We start from the raw sequence: 20,074 nt of genomic DNA, 5'->3' as shown, positions 1-20,074 counted from the left end.
TAATTATGAGAATATCTAGGCAAGATCATGTATATAGGCATCACGTCCGCAACAAGTAGACCGAAACGATTCTGCATCTACTACTATTACTCCGCACATCGACCGCTATCCAGCATGCATCTAGAGTATTAAGTTCATAAGAACAGAGTAACGCATTAGGCAAGATGACATGATGTAGAGGGATAAACTCAAGCAATAGGATATAAACCCCATCTTTTTATCCTCGATGGCAACAATACAATACATATCAGTTCCCCTTCTGTCACTGGGATTGAACACCGCAAGATTGAACCCAAAGCTAAGCACTTCTCCCATTGCAAGAAAGATCAATCTAGTAGGCCAAACCAAACTGATAATTCGAAGAGACTTGCAAAGATAACAAATCATACATAAAAGAATTCAGAGGAGATTCAAATATTGTTCATAGATAATCTTGATCATAAACCCACAATTCATCGAATCTCGACAAACACACCGCAAAAAGAGTTACATCAAATAGATCTCCAAGAGAATCGAGGAGAACTTTGTATTGAGATCCAAAGAGAGAGAACAAGCCATCTAGCTAATAACTATGGCCCCGAAGGTCTGAGGTAAACTACTCACACATCATCAGAGAGGCTATGGTGTTGATGTAGAAGCCCTCCATGATCGATTCCCCCTCCGGCGGAGCGCCGGAAAAGGCCCCAAGATGGGATCTCACGGGTACAGAAGGTTGCGGCGGTGGAAATAGGATTTCGTGGTGCTCTCGGATGTTTTCGGGGTATATGGGTATATAGGAGGAAGAAGTAGGTCGGTGGAGTTGCGAGGGGCCCACGAGGGTGGGGGGCGCGCCCAATGTGGCATGCGCGCCTCCCTGCCTCGTGGCCTCCTCGCTTCTTTCTTGACGTCCAGTCCAAGTCCCCTGGATTGCGTTTGTTCCAAAAATAACTCTCCCGAAGGTTTCATTCCGTTTGGATTCCGTATGATATTCCTTTTCTGCGAAACACTGAAATAGGCAAAAAAACAGCAATTTGGACTAGGCCTCCGGTTAGTAGGTTAGTCCCAAAAATAATATAAAAGTGTATAATAAAGCGAATTAAACATCCAAAACAGATAATATAATAGCATGGAACAATCAAAAATTATAGATACGTTGGAGACGTATCACGCCTCGGCATGGATAGAAGACCGCGTGCGGGGACACCCAGCCCATTCCGTCCATAAACCCTTGGATATGCGGGAAATGCACGGAATATGTCTGGCAGCCCCTGAAAAAGCCTAGGACCTGGCACGTGCCTTGAAACGGAAGCTCGCGAGTGCAGAAAAAGTTTTGCGGTCAACGGAGGAACGGCCCCCGCACCCCCTTCACAAACTGGACGCATCCTGGCTCGAAAGCCTAGATCCTTCACGGACAAAGGCCCGTCTGCACTAAGTATATGAAACGGCCTCGGACTTTTACCACGTCCTCCGGGGGTTGTGGGAAGATGTCGTGCCAGGTCACGTCAATTTCTGGCTCCCAGGAATTTCCGTGGATTGAAACGGCAACAACATTAATTCCAACAACTGCTAATGAGAAATTATCTCTATATACTACTGTAAAGTCGTGTTATTACATGCATCATAAACACTTTCAAATGGATAGTAGTAAGAAACACTTCTAGACCCAGGAAGCTTCTCGAACTGCAACGACTCAAGATGGAGCATGACGATGCCAATTATTGTCCCTAGGAACACCGTATTATTGTCCTCGGCAAATCCTATCACCAAAATATCTGGTCCTTCTTTCTTTGGATCCAAGGGAATTTTCACCGGAGGGGGGAGGAAAGAGGAGGGCGGAGGGAAGGAAGGGGGAGGCAGAATCCCTGCCCTTCCGTCTCTCTTCCCTTCTTTCCTTTCTCCTATGGTGCGGCCCATATGCCCCCTTTCTGCTTACCGGCAAGTCTCTTTACTCGTTCCGTAATACATCATCCCGTGTCTAACTCTTTATTCATTTGCTTGCAAGGCTATTATGATGTGAATTACCGAGAGGGCCCAGAGATACCTCTCCGATACTCGGAGTGACAAATCCTAATCTCAATCTATGCCAATCCAACAAACACCTTCGGAGATACCTATAGAGCATCTTTATAATCACCCAGTTACGTTGTGAGTTTGCTAGCACACAAGGTATTCCTCTGGTATCCGGGAGTTGCATAATCTCATAATCAAAGGAATATCTATTTGACATGAAGAAATCAGTAGCAATAAAATAGAACGATCAACATGCTAAGCTAACGGATGGGTCTTGTCCATCAAATCATTCTTCTAATGATGTGACCCCGTTCATCAAATGACAACACATGTCTATGGTTAGGAAACTTAACCATCTTTGATTAACGAGCTAGTCTAGTAGAGGCTTACTATGGACACGGTGTTTTGTCTATGTATCCACACATGTATCAAGTTTCCGGTTAATACAACTCTAGCATGAATAATAAACATTTATCATGATATAAGGAAATATCAAATAACAACTTTATTATTGCCTCTAGGGCATATTTCCTTCGGCTGAGGGTTTGTACCAGTAGCTATGTGTTTAATCTGTCTCTCTCTCTCTCTCTCTCTCTCTCTCTCTCGTGTTCTTGAGATGTCACGATCTTGATGTATTGCGGGCTTTGTTAATATAGTCGGATCATATGGTGTTTTCCCCTCTCTATCTTGTTGTGATGAATTGAGTTTTCCCTTTGAGATTTCGTTTTATCGGATTGAATACATTTATGGATTATCACTTGATGTATGTCTTGCTATGATACCCGGGGTGACAATGGGGTACCATATTGATTCACTTGATATGTGTTTTGGCACTCAACTCGCGGATTTCCGAGGTGACATTGGGGTAATCTATGCATAGGGGTTGATGCACGTTCTTGTCTTTATTTCTCCGATAGAAATCTTCAGGCACTCTTTGAGGTTCTTTGTGTTGGATTTAGTATTATGAATCTGAAATTGTTTGATGCATATCGTATAATCAACTCACGGATACTCGCGGTGGCATTGGAGTATCTAGGTGACTTTAGAGTTGGTTGATGTGTATCATATGGTGTTATTTCAGTACGACCTCTTGGTTAGATCGATCGGAAAGAATAGCTTGGTGTTATTTTAGTACGAACTCTAGGATAGATTGATCGGAAAGAATAGCTTTGAGGTGGTTTTGTACCCTACAAACAATTTCTTCTTATGTTGTCCGCTAGATAGGATCTTTGGAGTGATTCTTCATCACACGTTGCGGGATGGTTATATGATCCAATTATATTAGCATTGTTGAGAGATTGCACTAGTGAAAGTACGGGCCCTATGCCTCATTTTCAAGCATTGCAATACCGTTTGTGCTCCGTTTTATCAGTTGCTACCTTGCTGTTTTTTATCGTTCCTATCACAAAAACCAATATCTACTATCATTACTACTCTTGTATCACTATCTCTTTGCCGAACTGGTGCACCTATACAATTTGCTATTGTATTTGGTCTGTTGGGGACACAAGAGACTTTTTATTATTTGGTTGAAGGGTTGTTTGAGAGAGACTATCTTCATCCTACGCCTCCCATGGTTGATAAACCTTAGGTAATCCACTTGAGGGAAATTTGCAACTGTCCTACAAAACTCTGCGCTTGGAGGCCCAACACGAGTCTACAAGAAGAAGTTGTGTAGTAGTGATCGGAGGATTTCATGTATTCACTAAGTACTAATGCTTTGCTCCGGTTCTCTATTAAGAGGAGGCCTTAATATCCCTTAGTTTCCTCATGGACCCGCTGCCACGGGAGGGTAGGACAAAAGACGATATCATGCAAGTTATTTTTCATAAGCACGTATGACTATATACGGAATACATGCCTACATTACATTGATGAATTGGAGCTAGTTCTGTGCCACCCTAGGTTATGACTACTACATGATGAATATTATCCAACGCAATTATCATTGCTGATCCAATGCCTACGAGTTTTTCATATATTTATCTTCGCTAAGTTACTTTTGCCACTGCTACTGTTACAATCGCTACAAAACTGTTACTGTTACTATTGCCATTGTTACCGTTACTATCATACTACTTTGCTACTGAATACTTTGCTGCGAATATTAAGTCTTTCAGGTGTGGTTGAATTGACAACTCAACTGCTAATACTGCGAATATTCTTTGGCTCCCCTTGTGTCGAATCAATAAATTTGGGTTGAATACTCTACCCTCTAAAACGGTTGCGACCCCCTATACTTGTGGGTTACCAGGCCACTGCACGGCTCTTGAATTTCGTGCATAAACCCTTGGATATGCGAGAAATGCACAGAATATGTCTGGCGGCCCCCGAAAAAGCCTAGGACCTGGCACGTGCCTTCGAACGAAAGCTCGCGAGCGCAGAAAAAGTTTCAAGATCAACGGAGGAACGGCCCCGCACCCCCTTCACAAACAGGACGCATCCCCGTTGAAAGCCTAGATCCTTCGCTAGACAAAGTCCCGTCTGCACTAAGCCTTCGTGAAGGAGTATCCAAAATGGCCTCGGATTTTTACCACATCCTTCAGGGGTCGTGAGAAGATGCCGCACCAGGTCTCGTCAATTTCTGGCTCCCGTGAATTTCCGAGGACTGAAACGGCTGCAAGAAGGGCGCTGGCGGCCCCCCGGTGCACCTCGCGCTGGACCCACCCTCTCGGATGTGTCGCAGGGCCTGGGCATGGACAGAAGACCGCGGACGGGGACTCCCATCCCTTTCCATCCAAAATTTTGTGTGCCCACTGCCCCGCTCTTGAATTTCCCGCATAAACCCCTGGAAATGCGGGAAATGCATGAAATATGGCAGGCGGCCCCCGAAAAAGCCCTGGACCTGGCACATGCCTTCGAACGGAAGCTCACGAGCACAGAAAAAGTTTCAAGGCCAACAGAGGAACGGGCACCACACCCCCTTGAAAAACTGGACGCATCCCCGCTTGAAATGTAGATCCTTCGCCGGACAAGGTCCTGTTTGCACTAAGTCTCTGTGAAGGCTTATCCGAAATGGCCTCAGATTTTTACAACGGCCTCCATGGGCTGTGGGAAGACGCCGTGCCAGGTCACGTCTATTTTTGAGCTCCGGTGAATTTTCAGGGATTTAAATGCCAGCAAGACGGGCGCCGTTACCTCGTAGAAGTCCGAGTACCTGTTATCAGGGTCTCGGCAAACGTTGCCCACGGTCATGGGGCATCAGCTGCAAATGGCGGTGCCATGTGGCTCCTGTTTGCCGGGTGCATTCCAGCGGGTTCTCGGCATACTATGCATAATCCGAGTTGTTTTATGTTTGCCGAGTTTGTCTAGTACGGGGCTCGGCAGTGCTTCCCATGTTTCGTGTCCTTCTGTTTGCCGAGAGCAGCACTCGGCTTACATGTTTTTACCGTGATCTCATATTCCGGTACTCGGCAAACTGTAATGTACTCGATAACAATGATTTTTTCAGTAGTGAGAGCAACCCTTATAAATGGATTTCGACTCTACTGAGGTGGTACTAAACTTCCCGCCACCTTTTATACACCTACATGGGCCATATAGAGATTAACATGAATTATTGTCTTATATGAGCCAAAGCCCTTCTAACTTCAACAAGTTTTACCACGAGACCACAAATATTCACCGAATAGAATAACATTCTCTTGAAAATATGAATCTTCATACATATAATTAGAGCTGACATGCATTTTCACATATGTACTGAACCAACGAAGATGAAAACAAGAGATGTGACACTACTTATCATCGCTTTCTTGACATGGAAGGATCTGAACAACATTAATTCCAACAACTGCTAATGAGAAATTATCTCTATATACTACTGTAAAGTCGTGTTATTACATGCATCATAGACACTTTCAAATGGATAGTAGTAAGAAGCACTTCTAGACCCAGGAAGCTTCTTGAACAGCAACGACTCAAGATGGAGCATGACGATGCCAATTATTGTCCCTAGGAACACCAAATTATTGTCCTCGGCAAATCCTATCACCAAAATATCTGGTCCTTCTTTCTTTGGATCCAAGGGAATTCTCAGTAGTTTGTCGAGTTTAATAGTTTTTTAATCACCCATGAAGCAGCACCATTATATTCGGTCTTCCTCTGCCATAAGTGGGCGTTGAAGCCTGACAGAGAGAGGAAACCCAGCCCACCATCTTCCGCTTGCACAACCGAGAATCGGTTATTGCTCCCAATCGCACACCCAGTAGGCATACGCACTGGCAATCCTATCAAATCAAGGCTCCGTCTCTCCAAATCATACTCGAGAATTCCAACCGAGGCAGCTCCAAGCAGCCAGTATAGGGAATTCCTAACCAGCACAGCGGGGTCAAAGGATAAACCGTTAAAACACCAGTCGGGTAAAGGGTCTGTAGAAGACATCAGTAGCAACGATGTTGATGTAGAGACGAGATTGCTCCATACGCCGGTATCTGACGAGTAAACACTAGCGACCGCTCGTTTTTGGTCGCCGTTGCCTACCAAGGCCACCTGGAAGTGGTCAACATCTGCTGCAGCCCGAAGCACCGCCCCATTGAAGGGTTTTCCTGTGTCGAACCCCGGGGGAGTGCCTTGGCGATGCTGCTCACCAGTAACAGGGTTCCACACTAGAACATGGCGCTTTAGTGGTTCGGAGTTCCCGATACGAATCAGCACGAGGCCATGGCGGCATCCCAGGGGGGTGAAGTATTGGTCGTCGAGATGGCGCCGCAAGGACAATCGCCCGGGCGAGACACGGTTGGGGGCCTTCAGAGTAGGTACGAATGAGAGGTCTCGAAGATTACTGTCATAGAAACCGATGATCGGAGGGTTGCGATGATGGTGAAGACGGAAGCGGCGGGAGAAGCCCGGGTCGGAGACGAGGAGGCGCCAGTGCCTACACACGGCGGAGGCACGGGGAAGGGATGACGGGTGCGGAGGCAGGCGAAGGAGAATCTCGGAGAGCAAGTCATCAACTACCAGGGGCGCCCTGGGGTGTGAGCGAAGCAAGCTACTGCTCATCTCGCCCTCCTCACGGCTCATGCAGGATGCGGTGGAATCTGCGAAGCAACACCAGCCCAAAGTGAATCGCGGAGCACTGGCGCACCTTCAACTTGTAATATTAGCTGCCGGATGAACTGCTGAGCGGAACTCGCGAGTTTTTTATTGATCGATATACGAATCCCTAGTAGACGCTACAACCTACAATGATTAACTTCTTTGCAAGGAAAGTGACCGTACTGAAGTCAGACTCTATCCCAGAAGAACAATTCTGCACAGGGTTCAAACCGACACGTATACGAAGGAAGCACCGGAATGTATACAACACGAACTCTGATTCTTCTCCCGAAACTGCCTCACATACGATCAATTATCATAAACACAGAAAAAAAACCTGAACACCGATTCTAACTAGGACGCCTGCCGGGTGTACCCCACATAACAAGCTAACATGGTTAAAATCAGCCAAAACAGTGAACCTGTGGTTGGATGGTTAGAGGGACTGTGGTATGCCCATCCCACCAGGATTCAAATCCTGATGCTCACATTTATTCCTCGATTTATACGTTCCCGTCGACGAAAAGGTGCTTACGGTGACTTCGTAAATTTCAAGATGATATGCCAGCTCAGTCTGTTGGAGGTGCTCAGCAGACTACGAAGGAGATGGACTAGTTGATGGGCGCGGATTGTCGGAGCGGACGGAGCGTCGGATCAGGTGCACGCGAGTGGAGCACTCCATGACAGACCAGGAGGGAAATGAGGTGATCGGGAGGCAGGGAGAGAGTGGAGATGGGGGATGCTTTGTTGAGGGGTTGGAGATGGGTGGTCTGGGCTAGGGTAAGATCGGTCTTGGCTGGCTGGCCAAATAGACTGGTTAAGTGGGCCTTGCTGGGCTGGGCAGCTCTCTCGTTCCCTCTCCTAGTTCTTTTTCTATTTTCTATTTCGAATTTCTAATAAACAGAAACTTTGAGAAGATAAAGAGAAGGATAGAGGGAATCTCACAAGGAGACATATGTTTCTGGACTTACAAATTATGTAGGTTTTTATGGAATTGGTTTGAGTATTTTTTGGAAGATGACAAGTTTGAATAAAATTCAAACATGTTTGAATTTAGAAAACCCTTTAGATGGAATCCAAATAGGCTGGAATTTAAGGATGTGGATCAACATAATTAATATGATTTACGGGCACACATATGAAGTTTGTTTGAGCTACTAAAATGTGACTCAAATATCAAGAATTCAAAATAAAGGAAGCTGAAAGTTGCATTGGGGATTTAGAAGGTTCCATGGCCAAGAAGAAAGATGGTCATGGGTTTGGATATGAGTGGAAGTTAGAATAAAACTATGGAAGTTACAAACCAAATAATTGAAGGAAATATGCCCTAGAGGCAATAATAAAGTTGTTATTTATATTTCCTTATATTGTGATAAATGTTTATTATTCATGCTAGAATTGTATTAACGAAAAACTTGATACATGTGTGAATACATAGACAAAACACAGTGTCCCTAGTATGCCTCTACTAGACTAGCTCGTTAATAAAAGATGGCCAAGTTTCATAACCATAGACATGTGTTGTCATTTGATGAACGGGATCACATCATTAGGAGAGTGATGTGATGGACAAGACCCATCCGTTAGCTTAGCATAAGGATCATTAAGTTTTATTGCTATTGCTTTCTTCATGACTTATACATATTCCGTTGACTATGAGATTATGCAACTCTCGAATACCGGAGGAATACCTTATGTGCTATCAAACGTCACAACGTAACTGGGTGATTATAAAGATGCTCTACAGGTATCTCCGAAGGTGTTTGTTGGGTTGGCATAGATCGAGATTAGGATTTGTCACTCCGAGTATCGGAGAGGTATCTCTGGGCCCTCTCGGTAATGCACACCGTGATAAGCCTTGCAAGCAATGTGACTAATGAGTTAATTGCGGGATGATGTATTACGGAATGAGTAAAGAGACTTGCCAGTAACGGGATTGAACTAGGTATGAAGATACCACTCAAATCTCGGGCAAGTAACATACCGATGACAAAGGGAATGACAGATGTTGTCATTACGGTTTGACCGATAAAGATCTTCGCAGAATATGTAAGAACCAATATGAGCATCCAGGTTCCGCTATTGGTTATTGACCGGAGAAGTGTCTCGGTCATGTCTACATAGTTCTCGAACCCGTAGGGTCCACACGCTTAACGTTCGATGATGATTTGTATTATGAGTTATGTGTTTTGGTGACCGAAGATTGTTCGGAGTCCCGGATGAGAGCACGGATATGACGAGGAGTCTCGAAAAGGTCGAGAGGTAAAGATTGATATATTGTATGATAGTATTCGGACACCGGAAGTGTTTCGGAATGTACTGGTTACATATCGGAGTACCGTGGGGGTTACCGGACCCCCCCCCCTAGGGAAGATATGGGCCATATGAGCCATAGGAGGGAGGCAAGGCAGCCCACAAGGGGTGGCGTGCCCCTCCCCCCCTGCCAAGGGAAGGAGTCCGAATTGGACTAGGGGAGGGGGCGGCACCCCCCCTTTCCTTCTCCTCCTCCCTCTCCTTCCCCCTTTCCCCTTCCGATAAAGGAAAGGGGGGTGAATTGGAGTAGGAGCCCAAGTGGGACTCCTCCCACTTGGGGCACGCCTAGGCCGGCCTCCTCCCCTCTCCCTCCTTTATATACGGGGGCGGGGGTGATGTCTACTACGCAACTTTATTCTTGTAGACACGTGTTGGGCCTCCAAGCGCAGAGTTTTATAGGACAGTAGCAATTTTCCCTCAAGTGGATGACATAAGGTTTAACAATCTGTGGGAGGCGTAGGATGAAGATGGTCTCTCTCAAACAACCCTGCAACCAAATAATAAAAAGTATCTTGTGTCCCCAACACACCAAATACAATGGTAATTTGTATAGGTGCACTAGTACGGCGAAGAGATGGTGATACAAGTGTAATATTGATGATAGAAATATATTTTTATAATCTAAATAAATAAAAACAGCAAGGTAGCAAATAGTAAACGGGCACAAAAACGGTATTGCAATGCTTAAAAACAAGGCCTAGGGTCCGTACTTTCACTAGTGCAATCTCTCAACAGTGCTAATAGAATTGGATCATATAACCGTCCCTCAACGTGCAACGAAGAATCACTCCAAAGTTCCTATCTAGCGGAGAACATAAGATGGAATTATTTGTAGGGTACGAAACCACCTCAAAGCTATTCTTTCCGATCGATCTATCCTAGAGTTTGTACTAAAATAACACGAAGATATTCTTTCCGATCGATCTAACCAAGAGTTCGTACTAAAATAACACCAAAGCAAATTCAGATTCATAATATTCAATCCAACACAAAGAACTTCAAAGTGTTCTCCAAGATTTCTACCGGAGAAACAGAGACAAGAATGTGCATCAAACCCTATGCATAGATTACCCCAATGTCACCTCGGGAATCCGCGAGTTGAGTGCCAAAACATATATCAAGTGAATCAATACGATAACCCATTGTCACCACGAGTATTCAATTGCAAGACTTATATCAAGTGTTCTCAAATCCATAAAAGTATTCAATCCGATAACAACGAAATCTCAAAGGGAAAAACTCAATTCATCACAACAAGATAGAGAGGGGAAAACACCATATGATCCGACTATATTAACAAAGCCCGCGATACATCAAGATCGTGACATCTTAAGAACACGAGAGAGAGAGAGAGAGATTAAACACATAGCTACTGGTACAAACCCTCAGCCCTGAGGGTGGACTACTCCCTCCTCATCGTGGTGGCCGCCAGGATGATTAAGATGGCCACCAGAGATGATCCCCCCCTCCGGCAGGGTGCCGGAAAGGGTCTAGATTGGTTTTCGGTGGCTACAGAGGCCTGCGGCGGAGGAACTTCTGATCTAGGTTAACTCCGAGGGTTTTCAGAATATTTGTGAATTTATAGGGTAAAGAGGGGGTGCGGGAGGCCACCGAGGTGGGCACTACCCACCTGGGCGCGCCTGGGCCCCCAGGCGCTCCCTGGTGGGTTGTGCCCACCTCGAGGCACCCCCAGGTGCTGCTCTGGCCCATTGGTGGTCTTCTTGTCCATAAAAAATCCACAGAAAGTTTCGCGGTGTTTGGACTCCGTTTGATATTGATTTCCTGCGATGTAAAAAACATGTAAAAAACAGCAACTGGCACTTGGTACTATGTCAATAGGTTAGTCCGAAAAAATGATATAAAGTTGCTATAAAATGATTGTAAAACATCCAAGAATGATAATATAATAGCATGAATACTTCATAAATTATAGATAGGTTGGAGACGTATCAGGTGGGCGCTTCTAACACACATCAATTGTCCCAAGCCGTGTGCGGCGCCCCCCTCCACAGTTTGCTCCTCCGGTCATATTGTCGTAGTGCTTAGGCGAAGCCCTGCGCGGATCACTTCACCATCAACCGTCGCCACGCCGTCGTGCTGATGAAACTCTGCCTCGACACTTTGCTGGATCAAGAGTTCGAGGGACGTCATCGAGCTGAACGTTTGCAGAACTCGGAAGTGTCGTACGTTTGGTACTTGATCAGTTGAATCGAGAAGACGTTCGACTACATCAACCGAGTTAAGTAAACGCTTCAGCTTTTGGTCTACGAGGGTACGTGGAGACACTCTCCCCCTCTCGTTGCTATGCATCTCCTAGATAGATCTTGCGTGATCATAGAAAATTTCTGAAATTGCATGCTACGTTCCCCAACAATAATGCATACATTTCTTATCCATTTTGTAAATATGGCGCATTGGTAATGGTTAATCAGTCTGCATCTAGCGTGACAATTAGATACCGCGCTAGTCCTTGCTCAAGCCGTTTAGCACCATAGGCCGGTCCAGAGTCATCAGAGTTTCAACCTTGCTTGACGAACGAGGTACATGGGATGTAGCTGTTGTGTGGACTAACTTTTTACCGATTGATGCTAGGCCCATCTTATCCATCTGTACCTCATGGCGTGAACCAGACTTTCTTGCCTAGCGGCCGGAAAAAAAGGTATCTCCTCTATTCGGAGTGCTTATAAGCTTGGCCTCGGCTTGACAGAGCATGCTCGTAATTGATACGTCTCCGTCGTATCTATAAGTTTTTATTGTTCCATGTCAATATTCTATAACTTTTACATATTTTTGGCAACTTTTCATACTATTTTTGGGACTAACATATTGATCCAGTGCCTAGTGCCAGTTCCTGTTTGTTCCATGTTTTTTGTTTCGCAAAAAACCCATATCAAACGGAGTCCAAACGGGATAAAAACTGACGGATATTTTTTTGGAATATTTATGATTTTTGGGAAGAAGAATCAACGCGAGACGGTGCCCGAGGGGGCCACGAGGCAGGGGGCGCGCCCCAGGGGGTCAGGCGCGCCCTGGGCCCTCGTGGACACCCCGTAACGCGGTTCAGCGCTTCTTTCGCCGCAAGAAAGCTAATATCCGGATGGAGATCGTGTCCAAAATTTAGCCCAATCGGAGTTACCAATCTCCGGGAATATAAGAAACGGTGAAAGGCCTGAATCTGGAAGGCAGAAAAACACAGAAACAGAGAGAGACAGAGAGGCAGATCTAATCTCGGAGGGGCTCTCGCCCCTCCCATGCCATGGAAGCCAAGGACCAGAGGGGAAACTCTTCTCCCATTTAGGGAGAAGGTCAAGGAAGAAGAAGAAGAAGGGGGGCCCTCTCGCCCTCTCTCCCGGTGGCGGCGGAACGCCGCCCGGGCCATCATCGTGCGACGGAGATCTACACCAACACCTCCGTCATCTTCACGAACATCTTCATCACCTTCCCCCATCTATCTACAGCGGTCCACTCTCCCGCAACCCGCTGTACCCTCTACTTGAACATGGTGCTTTATGCTTCATATATTATCCAATGATGTGTTGCCATCCTTTGATGTCTGAGTAGATTTTCGTTGTCCTATCGGTAATTGGTGAATTGCTATGATTCGTTTAATTTGCTTGTGGTTATGTTGCTGTCCTTTGGTGCCCATCATATGAGCGCGCGCATGGATCACACCATAGGGTTAGTTGTATGTTGATAGGACTATGTATTGGAGGGCAAGAGTGACAGAACCTTCAACCTAGCATAGAAATTGATGCATACGGGATTGAAGGGGGGCCAATATATCTTAATGCTATGGTTGGGTTTTACCTTAATGAACGTTAGTAGTTGCGGATGCTTGCTAATAGTTCCAATCATAAGTGCATAGAATTCCAAGTCAGGGATGACATGCTAGCAGTGGCCTCTCCCACATAAAACTTGCTATCGGTCTAGTAACGTAGTTAATTGCTTAGGGACAATTTCGCAAATCCTACCACCACTTTTCCACACTCGGTATACTAACTTTATTTCTTCTTTACTTAAACATCCCCTAGTTTTTATTTACATGCTCTTTATATTATTGCAAACTGATACGTCTCCAATGTATCTATAATTTTTGATTGTTCCATGCTATATTATATTCTATTTTGGACATTATTGGGCTTTATTATACACTTTTATATCATTTTGGGGACTAACCTATTAACCGGAGGCCCAGCCCAGAATTGTTGTTTTTTGTCCATTTCAGTGTTTCGTAGAAAAAGAATATCAAACAGAGTCCAAATGGAATGAAACCTTCGTGAACGTGATCCAGAGGACTTGGACCCTATGGCAAGACATCAACCAGGAGGGCATGAGGTAGGGGGGCGCGCCCTCCACCCTCGTGGGCCCCTCGTTGCTCCACCGCCGTACTTCTTCCTCCTATATATACCTACGTACCCCCAAACTACCAGATACGGAGCCAAAAACCTAATTCCACCGCCGCAACTTTCTGTACCCGTGAGATCCCATCTTCGGGCCTTTTCCGGAGCTCCGCCGGAGGGGGCATTGATCACGGAGGGCCTCTACATCATCTCCAGGGCCTCTCCGATGAAGTGTGAGTAGTTTACCTCAGACCTTCGGGTCCATAGTTATTAGCTAGATGGCTTCTTCTCTCTTTTTGGATCTCAACACAATGTTCTCCCCCTCTCTTGTGGAGATCTATTCGATGTAATCTTCTTTTGCGGTGTGTTTGTCGAGATCCGATGAATTGTGGGTTTATGATCAAGATTATCTATGAACAATATTTGAATCTCATCTGAATTCTTTTATGTATGATTGGTTATCTTTGCAAGTCTCTTCGAATTATCTGTTTGGTTTGGCCTACTAGATTGATCTTTCTTGCAATGGGAGAAGTGCTTAGCTTTGGGTTCAATTTTGCGGTGTCCTTTCCCAGTGACAGTAGGGGCCGCAAGGCACGTATTGTATTGTTGCCATCGAGGATAAAAATATGGGGTTTATATCATATTGCATGAGTTTATCCCTCTACATCATGTCATCTTTCTTAATGCATTACTCTGTTCTTCATGAACTTAATACTCTAGATGCATGCTGGATAGCGGTCGATGTGTGGAGTAATAGTAGTACATGCAGGCAGGAGTCGGTCTACTTGTCGCGGACGTGTTGCCTATATACATGATCATACCTAGATATTCTAATAACTATGCTCAATTCTATCAATTGCTCGACAGTAATTTGTTTACCCATCGCAAATACTTGTGCTATCTTGAGAGAAGCCACTAGTGAAACCTATGGCCCCCGGGTCTATTTTCCATCATATTAATCTTCCAACACTTAGCTATTTTTATTGCCTTTTATTTTACTTTGCATCTTTATCACAATAATACCAAAAATATTATCTTCATCTCTATCAGATCTCACTCTCGTAAGTGACCGTGAAGGGATTGACAACCCCTTTATCGTGTTGGTTGCGAGGTTCTTGTTTGTTTGTGTAGGTGCGAGGGACTCGTGCGTGGCCTCCTACTGGATTGATACCTTGGTTCTCAAAAACTGAGGGAAATACTTACGCTGCTTTACTACATCACCCTTTCCTCTTCAAGGGAAAACCAACGCAGTGCTCAAGAGGTAGCAAGAAGGATTTCTGGCGCCGTTGCTGGGGAGGTGTACGCCAAGTCAAGTCAAGATTTACTCTCCCATCAATGAGCCATTTCGGGAGCCATTGCCGGGGAGTCTACGCAAAAGTCAAGCCATACCAAGTACCCATCACAAACTCATCTCCCTCACATTACATTATTTGCCATTTGCCTCTCGTTTTCCTCTCCCCCACTTCACCCTTGCCGTTTTATTCGCCCTCTCTTTTCCGTTCGTCTCCCTCTTACACTTGCTCTTCACATTTTCTGCCGCTTTGTCTGAAGTTGGGGAAATCATCGTCGATATGGACAATAATAATAACATTGAAAATTCTGATGCTCCGGCTGAAGAGCCCCCTACCTTTCATATAAAAAAATTCCGAATCGGTAGTGGTAACATTATTGGAAAAGGGGTTACTCAAGATTTCTTTACCTGTGCCGGTTGATACGTCTCCAACGTATCTATAATTTTTTATTGTTCCGTGCTATATTATATTCTGTTTTGGACATTATTGGGCTTTATTATAATTTTATATCATTTTTTGGGACTAACCTATTAACCGGGGGCCCAGCCCAGAATTGCTATTTTTTGTCCGTTTCAGTGTTACCCAGAAAAAGAATATCAAACAGAGTCCAAACGGAATGAAACCTTTGGGAACGTGATTTTCTGAACGAACGTGATCCAGAGGACTTGGAGTCCATGCAAAGCAACGAACGAGGAAGGCACGAGGTAGGGGGGCGCGCCTACCCCCCAGGCACGCCCTCGACCCTCGTGGGCCCCTCGTTGCTCCACCGACGTACTTCCTCCTCCTATATATACCTACGTACCCCCAAACTACCAGATACGGAGCCAAAAACCTAATTCCACCGCCGCAACTTTCTGTACCCGAGAGATCCCATCTCGGGGCCTTTTCCGGAGCTCCGTCGGAGGGGGCATTGATCAAGGAGGGCCTCTACATCATCTCGAAGGCCTCTCCGATGAGGTGTGAGTAGTTTACCTCAGACCTTCGGGTCCATAGTTATTAGCTAGATGCCTTCCTCTCTCTTTTTGGATCTCAATACAATGTTCTCCCCCTCTCTTGTGGAGATCTATTCGGTGTAATCTTCTTTTGCGGTGTGTTTGTCGAGATCCGATGAATTGTGGGTTTATGATCAAGATTATCTATGAACAATATTTCAATCTCATCTAAATTTTTTTATGTATGATTGGTTATCTTTGCAAGTCTCTTCGAATTATCAGTTTGGTTTGGCCTACTAGATTGATCTTTCTTGTAATGGGAGAAGTGTTAGCTTTGGGTTCAATCTTGAGGTGTCCTTTCCCAGTGACAGTAGGGGCAGCAAGGCACGTATTGTATTGTTGCCATCGAGGATAAAAAGATGGGTTTTATATCATATTGCATGAGTTTATCCCTCTACATCATGTCGTCTTTCTTAATGCGTTACTCTGTTCTTCATGAACTTAATACTCTAGATGCATGCTGGATAGCGGTCGATGTGTGGAGTAATAGTGGTAGATGCAGAATCGTTTCGGTCTACTTATCACGGACGTGATGCCTATATACATGATCATACCTAGATATTCTAATAACTATGCTCAATTCAATCAATTGCTCGACAGTGAAACCTATGGCCCCCGGGTCTATTTTCCATCATATTAATCTTCCAACATTTTGCTATTTCTATTGCCTTTTATTTACTTTGCATCTTTATCAAAAAAATACCAAAAATATTATCTTATCATCTCTATCAGATCTCACTCTCGTAAGTGACCGTGAAGGGATTAACAACCCCTTTATCGCGTTGGTTGCGAGGTTCTTGTTTGTTTGTGTAGGTGCGAGGGACTCGTGCGTGGCCTCCTACTGGATTGATACCTTGGTTCTCGAAAACTGAGGGAAATACTTACGCTGCTTTACTGCATCACCCTTTCCTCTTCAATGGAAAACCAATGCAGTGCTCAAGAGGTAGCAAGAAGGATTTCTGGCGCCGTTGCCGGGGAGTCTACGCAAAAGTCAAGCCATACCAAGTACCCATCACAAACTCATCTCTCTCACATTACATTATTTGCCATTTGCCTCTCATTTTCCTCTCCCCCACTTCACCCTTGCCGTTTTATTCGCCCTCTTTTCCGTTCGCCTCTTTTCGCTCTTTGGTTGTTTGCCTGTGTGTTGGATTGATCGCTTGTCACGATGGCTCAAGATAATACCAAATTGTGTGACTTTACCAATACCAACTATAATGATTTTCTTAGCACTCCGATTGCTCCTCTTAATGATGCGGAATCTTGTGAGATTAATGCTGCTTTGTTGAATCTTGTTATGAAAGATCAATTCGCCGGCCTTCCTAGTGAAGATGCCGCTACCCATCTAAATAGCTTTGTTTATTTGTGTGAGATGCAAAAGAAGAGGGATGTTGATAATGATATTGTTAAATTGAAACTATTCCCTTTTTCGCTTAGGGATCGTGCTAAAGTGTGGTTTTCGTCTTTACCTAAAAATAGTATTGATTCATGGAATAAGTGCAAAGATGCTTTTATCTCTAAGTATTTTCCTCCCGCTAAAATCATCTCTCTTAGAAACGATATTATGAATTTTAAGCAACTTGATCATGAACATGTTGCGCAAGCATGGGAGAGGATGAAATTAATGATACTTAATTTCCCCACTCATGGTTTGAATTTGTGGATGATCATACAAAAATTTTATGCCGGATTGAATTTTGCTTCTAGAAATTTTTTAGATTCGGCCGCGGGAGGCACTTTTATGGAAATCACTTTAGGAGAAGCTACTAAACTCCTAGATAATATTATGGTTAATTATTCTCAATGGCACACCGATAGATCTACTAATAAAAAAGTGCATGCGATAGAAGAAATTAATGTTTTGAGTGGAAAGAGGAGGGTGGAGGGAAGGAAGGGGGAGGCAGAATCCCTGCCCTTCCTTCTCTCTTCCCTTCTTTCCTTTCTCCTATGGTGCGACCCATATGCCCCCCCTTCTGCTTACCGGCAAGTCTCTTTTCTCGTTCCGTAATACATCATCCCGTGACTAAGTCTTTAGTCATTTGCTTGCAAGGCTATTATGATGTGCATTACCGAGAGGGCCCAGAGATACCTCTCCGATAATCGGAGTGAAAAATCCTAATCTCAATCTATGCCAACCCAACAAACACCTTCGGAGATACCTATAGAGCATCTTTATAATCACCCAGTTATGTTGTGAGTTTGATAGCACACAAGGTATTCCTCTAGTATCCGGGAGTTGCATAATCTCATAATCAAAGGAATATGTATTTGACATGAAGAAAGCCGTAGCAATAAAATAGAACGATCAATATGCTAAGCTAACGGATGGGTCTTGTCCATCACATCATTCTACTAATGATGTGACCCCGTTCATCAAATGACAACACACGTCTATGGTTAGGAAACTTAACCATCTTTGATTAACGAGCTAGTCTAGTAGAGGCTTACTAGGGACACGGTGTTTTGTCTATTTATCCACACATGTATCAAGTTTCCGGTTAATACAACTCTAGCATGAATAATAAACATTTATCATGATATAAGGAAATATCAAATAACAACTTTATTATTGCCTCTAGGGCATATTTCCTTCGGCTGAGGGTTTGTACCAGTAGCTATGCGTTTAATCTCTTTCTCTCTCGTGTTCTTGAGATGTCACGATCTTGATGTATCACGGGCTTTGTTAATATAGTCGAATCATATGGTGTTTTCCCCTCTCTATATTGTTGTGAGGAATTGAGTTTTCCCTTTGAGATTTCGTTTTATCGGATTGAATACTTTTATGGATTTGAGAGCACTTGATGTATGTCTTGCTATGAATACCCGGGGTGACAATGGGGTACCATATTGATTCACTTGATATGTGTTTTGGCACTCAACTCGCGGATTTCCGAGGTGACATTGGGGTAATCTATGCATAGGGGTTGATGCACGTTCTTGTCTTTATTTCTCCGATAGAAATCTTCGGGCACTCTTTGAGGTTCTTTGTGTTGGATTTAGTATTATGAATCTGAAATTGTTTGATGCATATCATATAATCAACTCACGGATACTCGCGGTGGCATTGGAGTATCTAGGTGACTTTAGAATTGGTTGATGTGTATCATATGGTGTTATTTCAGTACGACCTCTTGGTTAGATCGATCGGAAAGAATAGCTTGGTGTTATTTTAGTACGAACTCTAGGATAGATTGATCGGAAGGAATAGCTTTGAGGTGGTTTCGTACCCTACAAACAATTTCTCCTTATGTTCTCCGCTAGATAGGACCTTTGGAGTGATTCTTCATCGCACGTTGCGGGATGGTTATATGATCCAATTATATTAGCATTGTTGAGAGATTGCACTAGTGAAAGTACGGGCCCTAGGCCTCATTTTCAAGCATTGCAATACCGTTTGTGCTCCGTTTTATCAATTGCTACCTTGCTGTTTTTTATTGTTCCTATCACAAAAACCAATATCTACTATCATTACTACTCTTGTATCACTATCTCTTTGCCGAACTAGTGCACCTATACAATTTGCCATTATATTTGGTCTGTTGGGGACACAAGAGACTTTTTATTATTTGGTTGAAGGGTTGTTTGAGAGAGACTATCTTCATCCTACGCCTCCCATGGTTGATAAACCTTAGGTAATCCACTTGAGGGAAATTTGCAACTGTCCTACAAAACTCTGCGCTTGGAGGCCCAACACGAGTCTACAAGAACAAGTTGTGTAGTAGTGATCGGAGGATTTCATGTATTCACTAAGTACTAATGCTTTGCTCCGGTTCTCTATTAAGAGGAGGCCTTAATATCCCTTAGTTTCCTCATGGACCCGCTGCCACGGGAGGGTAGGACAAAAGATATCATGCAAGTTATTTTTCATAAGCACGTATGACTATATACGGAATACATGCCTACATTACATTGATGAATTGGAGCTAGTTCAGTGCCACCCTAGGTTATGACTACTACATGATGAATATTATCCAACACAATTATCATTGCCGATCCAATGCCTACGAGTTTTTCACATATTTATCTTTGCTAAGTTACTTTTGCCACTGCTACTGTTACAATCGCTACAAAACTGTTACTGTTACTATTGCCATAATTACCGTTACTATCA

The 20,074-nt window shown here is 44.2% G+C and overlaps 1 protein-coding gene across 1 annotated transcript; it reads right to left on the bottom strand.

The window, feature by feature from the left end:
- Window positions 1-6,024: 6,024 nt before the first annotated feature.
- LOC141025744 (putative F-box protein At3g16210) lies at window positions 6,025-7,011 on the bottom strand. The gene has a single exon (XM_073501662.1). The coding sequence runs from the start codon at window positions 7,009-7,011 to the stop codon at window positions 6,025-6,027; it is 987 nt and encodes a 328-aa protein (XP_073357763.1).
- Window positions 7,012-20,074: the final 13,063 nt, after the last annotated feature.

This window comes from Aegilops tauschii, chromosome 6 (assembly GCF_002575655.3).
Source record: "Aegilops tauschii subsp. strangulata cultivar AL8/78 chromosome 6, Aet v6.0, whole genome shotgun sequence".
Taxonomy (NCBI): Eukaryota; Viridiplantae; Streptophyta; class Magnoliopsida; order Poales; family Poaceae; genus Aegilops; species Aegilops tauschii.
This window is presented reverse-complemented; position numbering and strand designations above follow the sequence as displayed.

Excerpts from the sequence above, each read along its gene's own strand:
- LOC141025744 (XM_073501662.1), bottom strand. The coding sequence starts at position 7,011 with ATGAGCCGTGAGGAGGGCGAGATGAGCAGTAGCTTGCTTCGCTCACAC.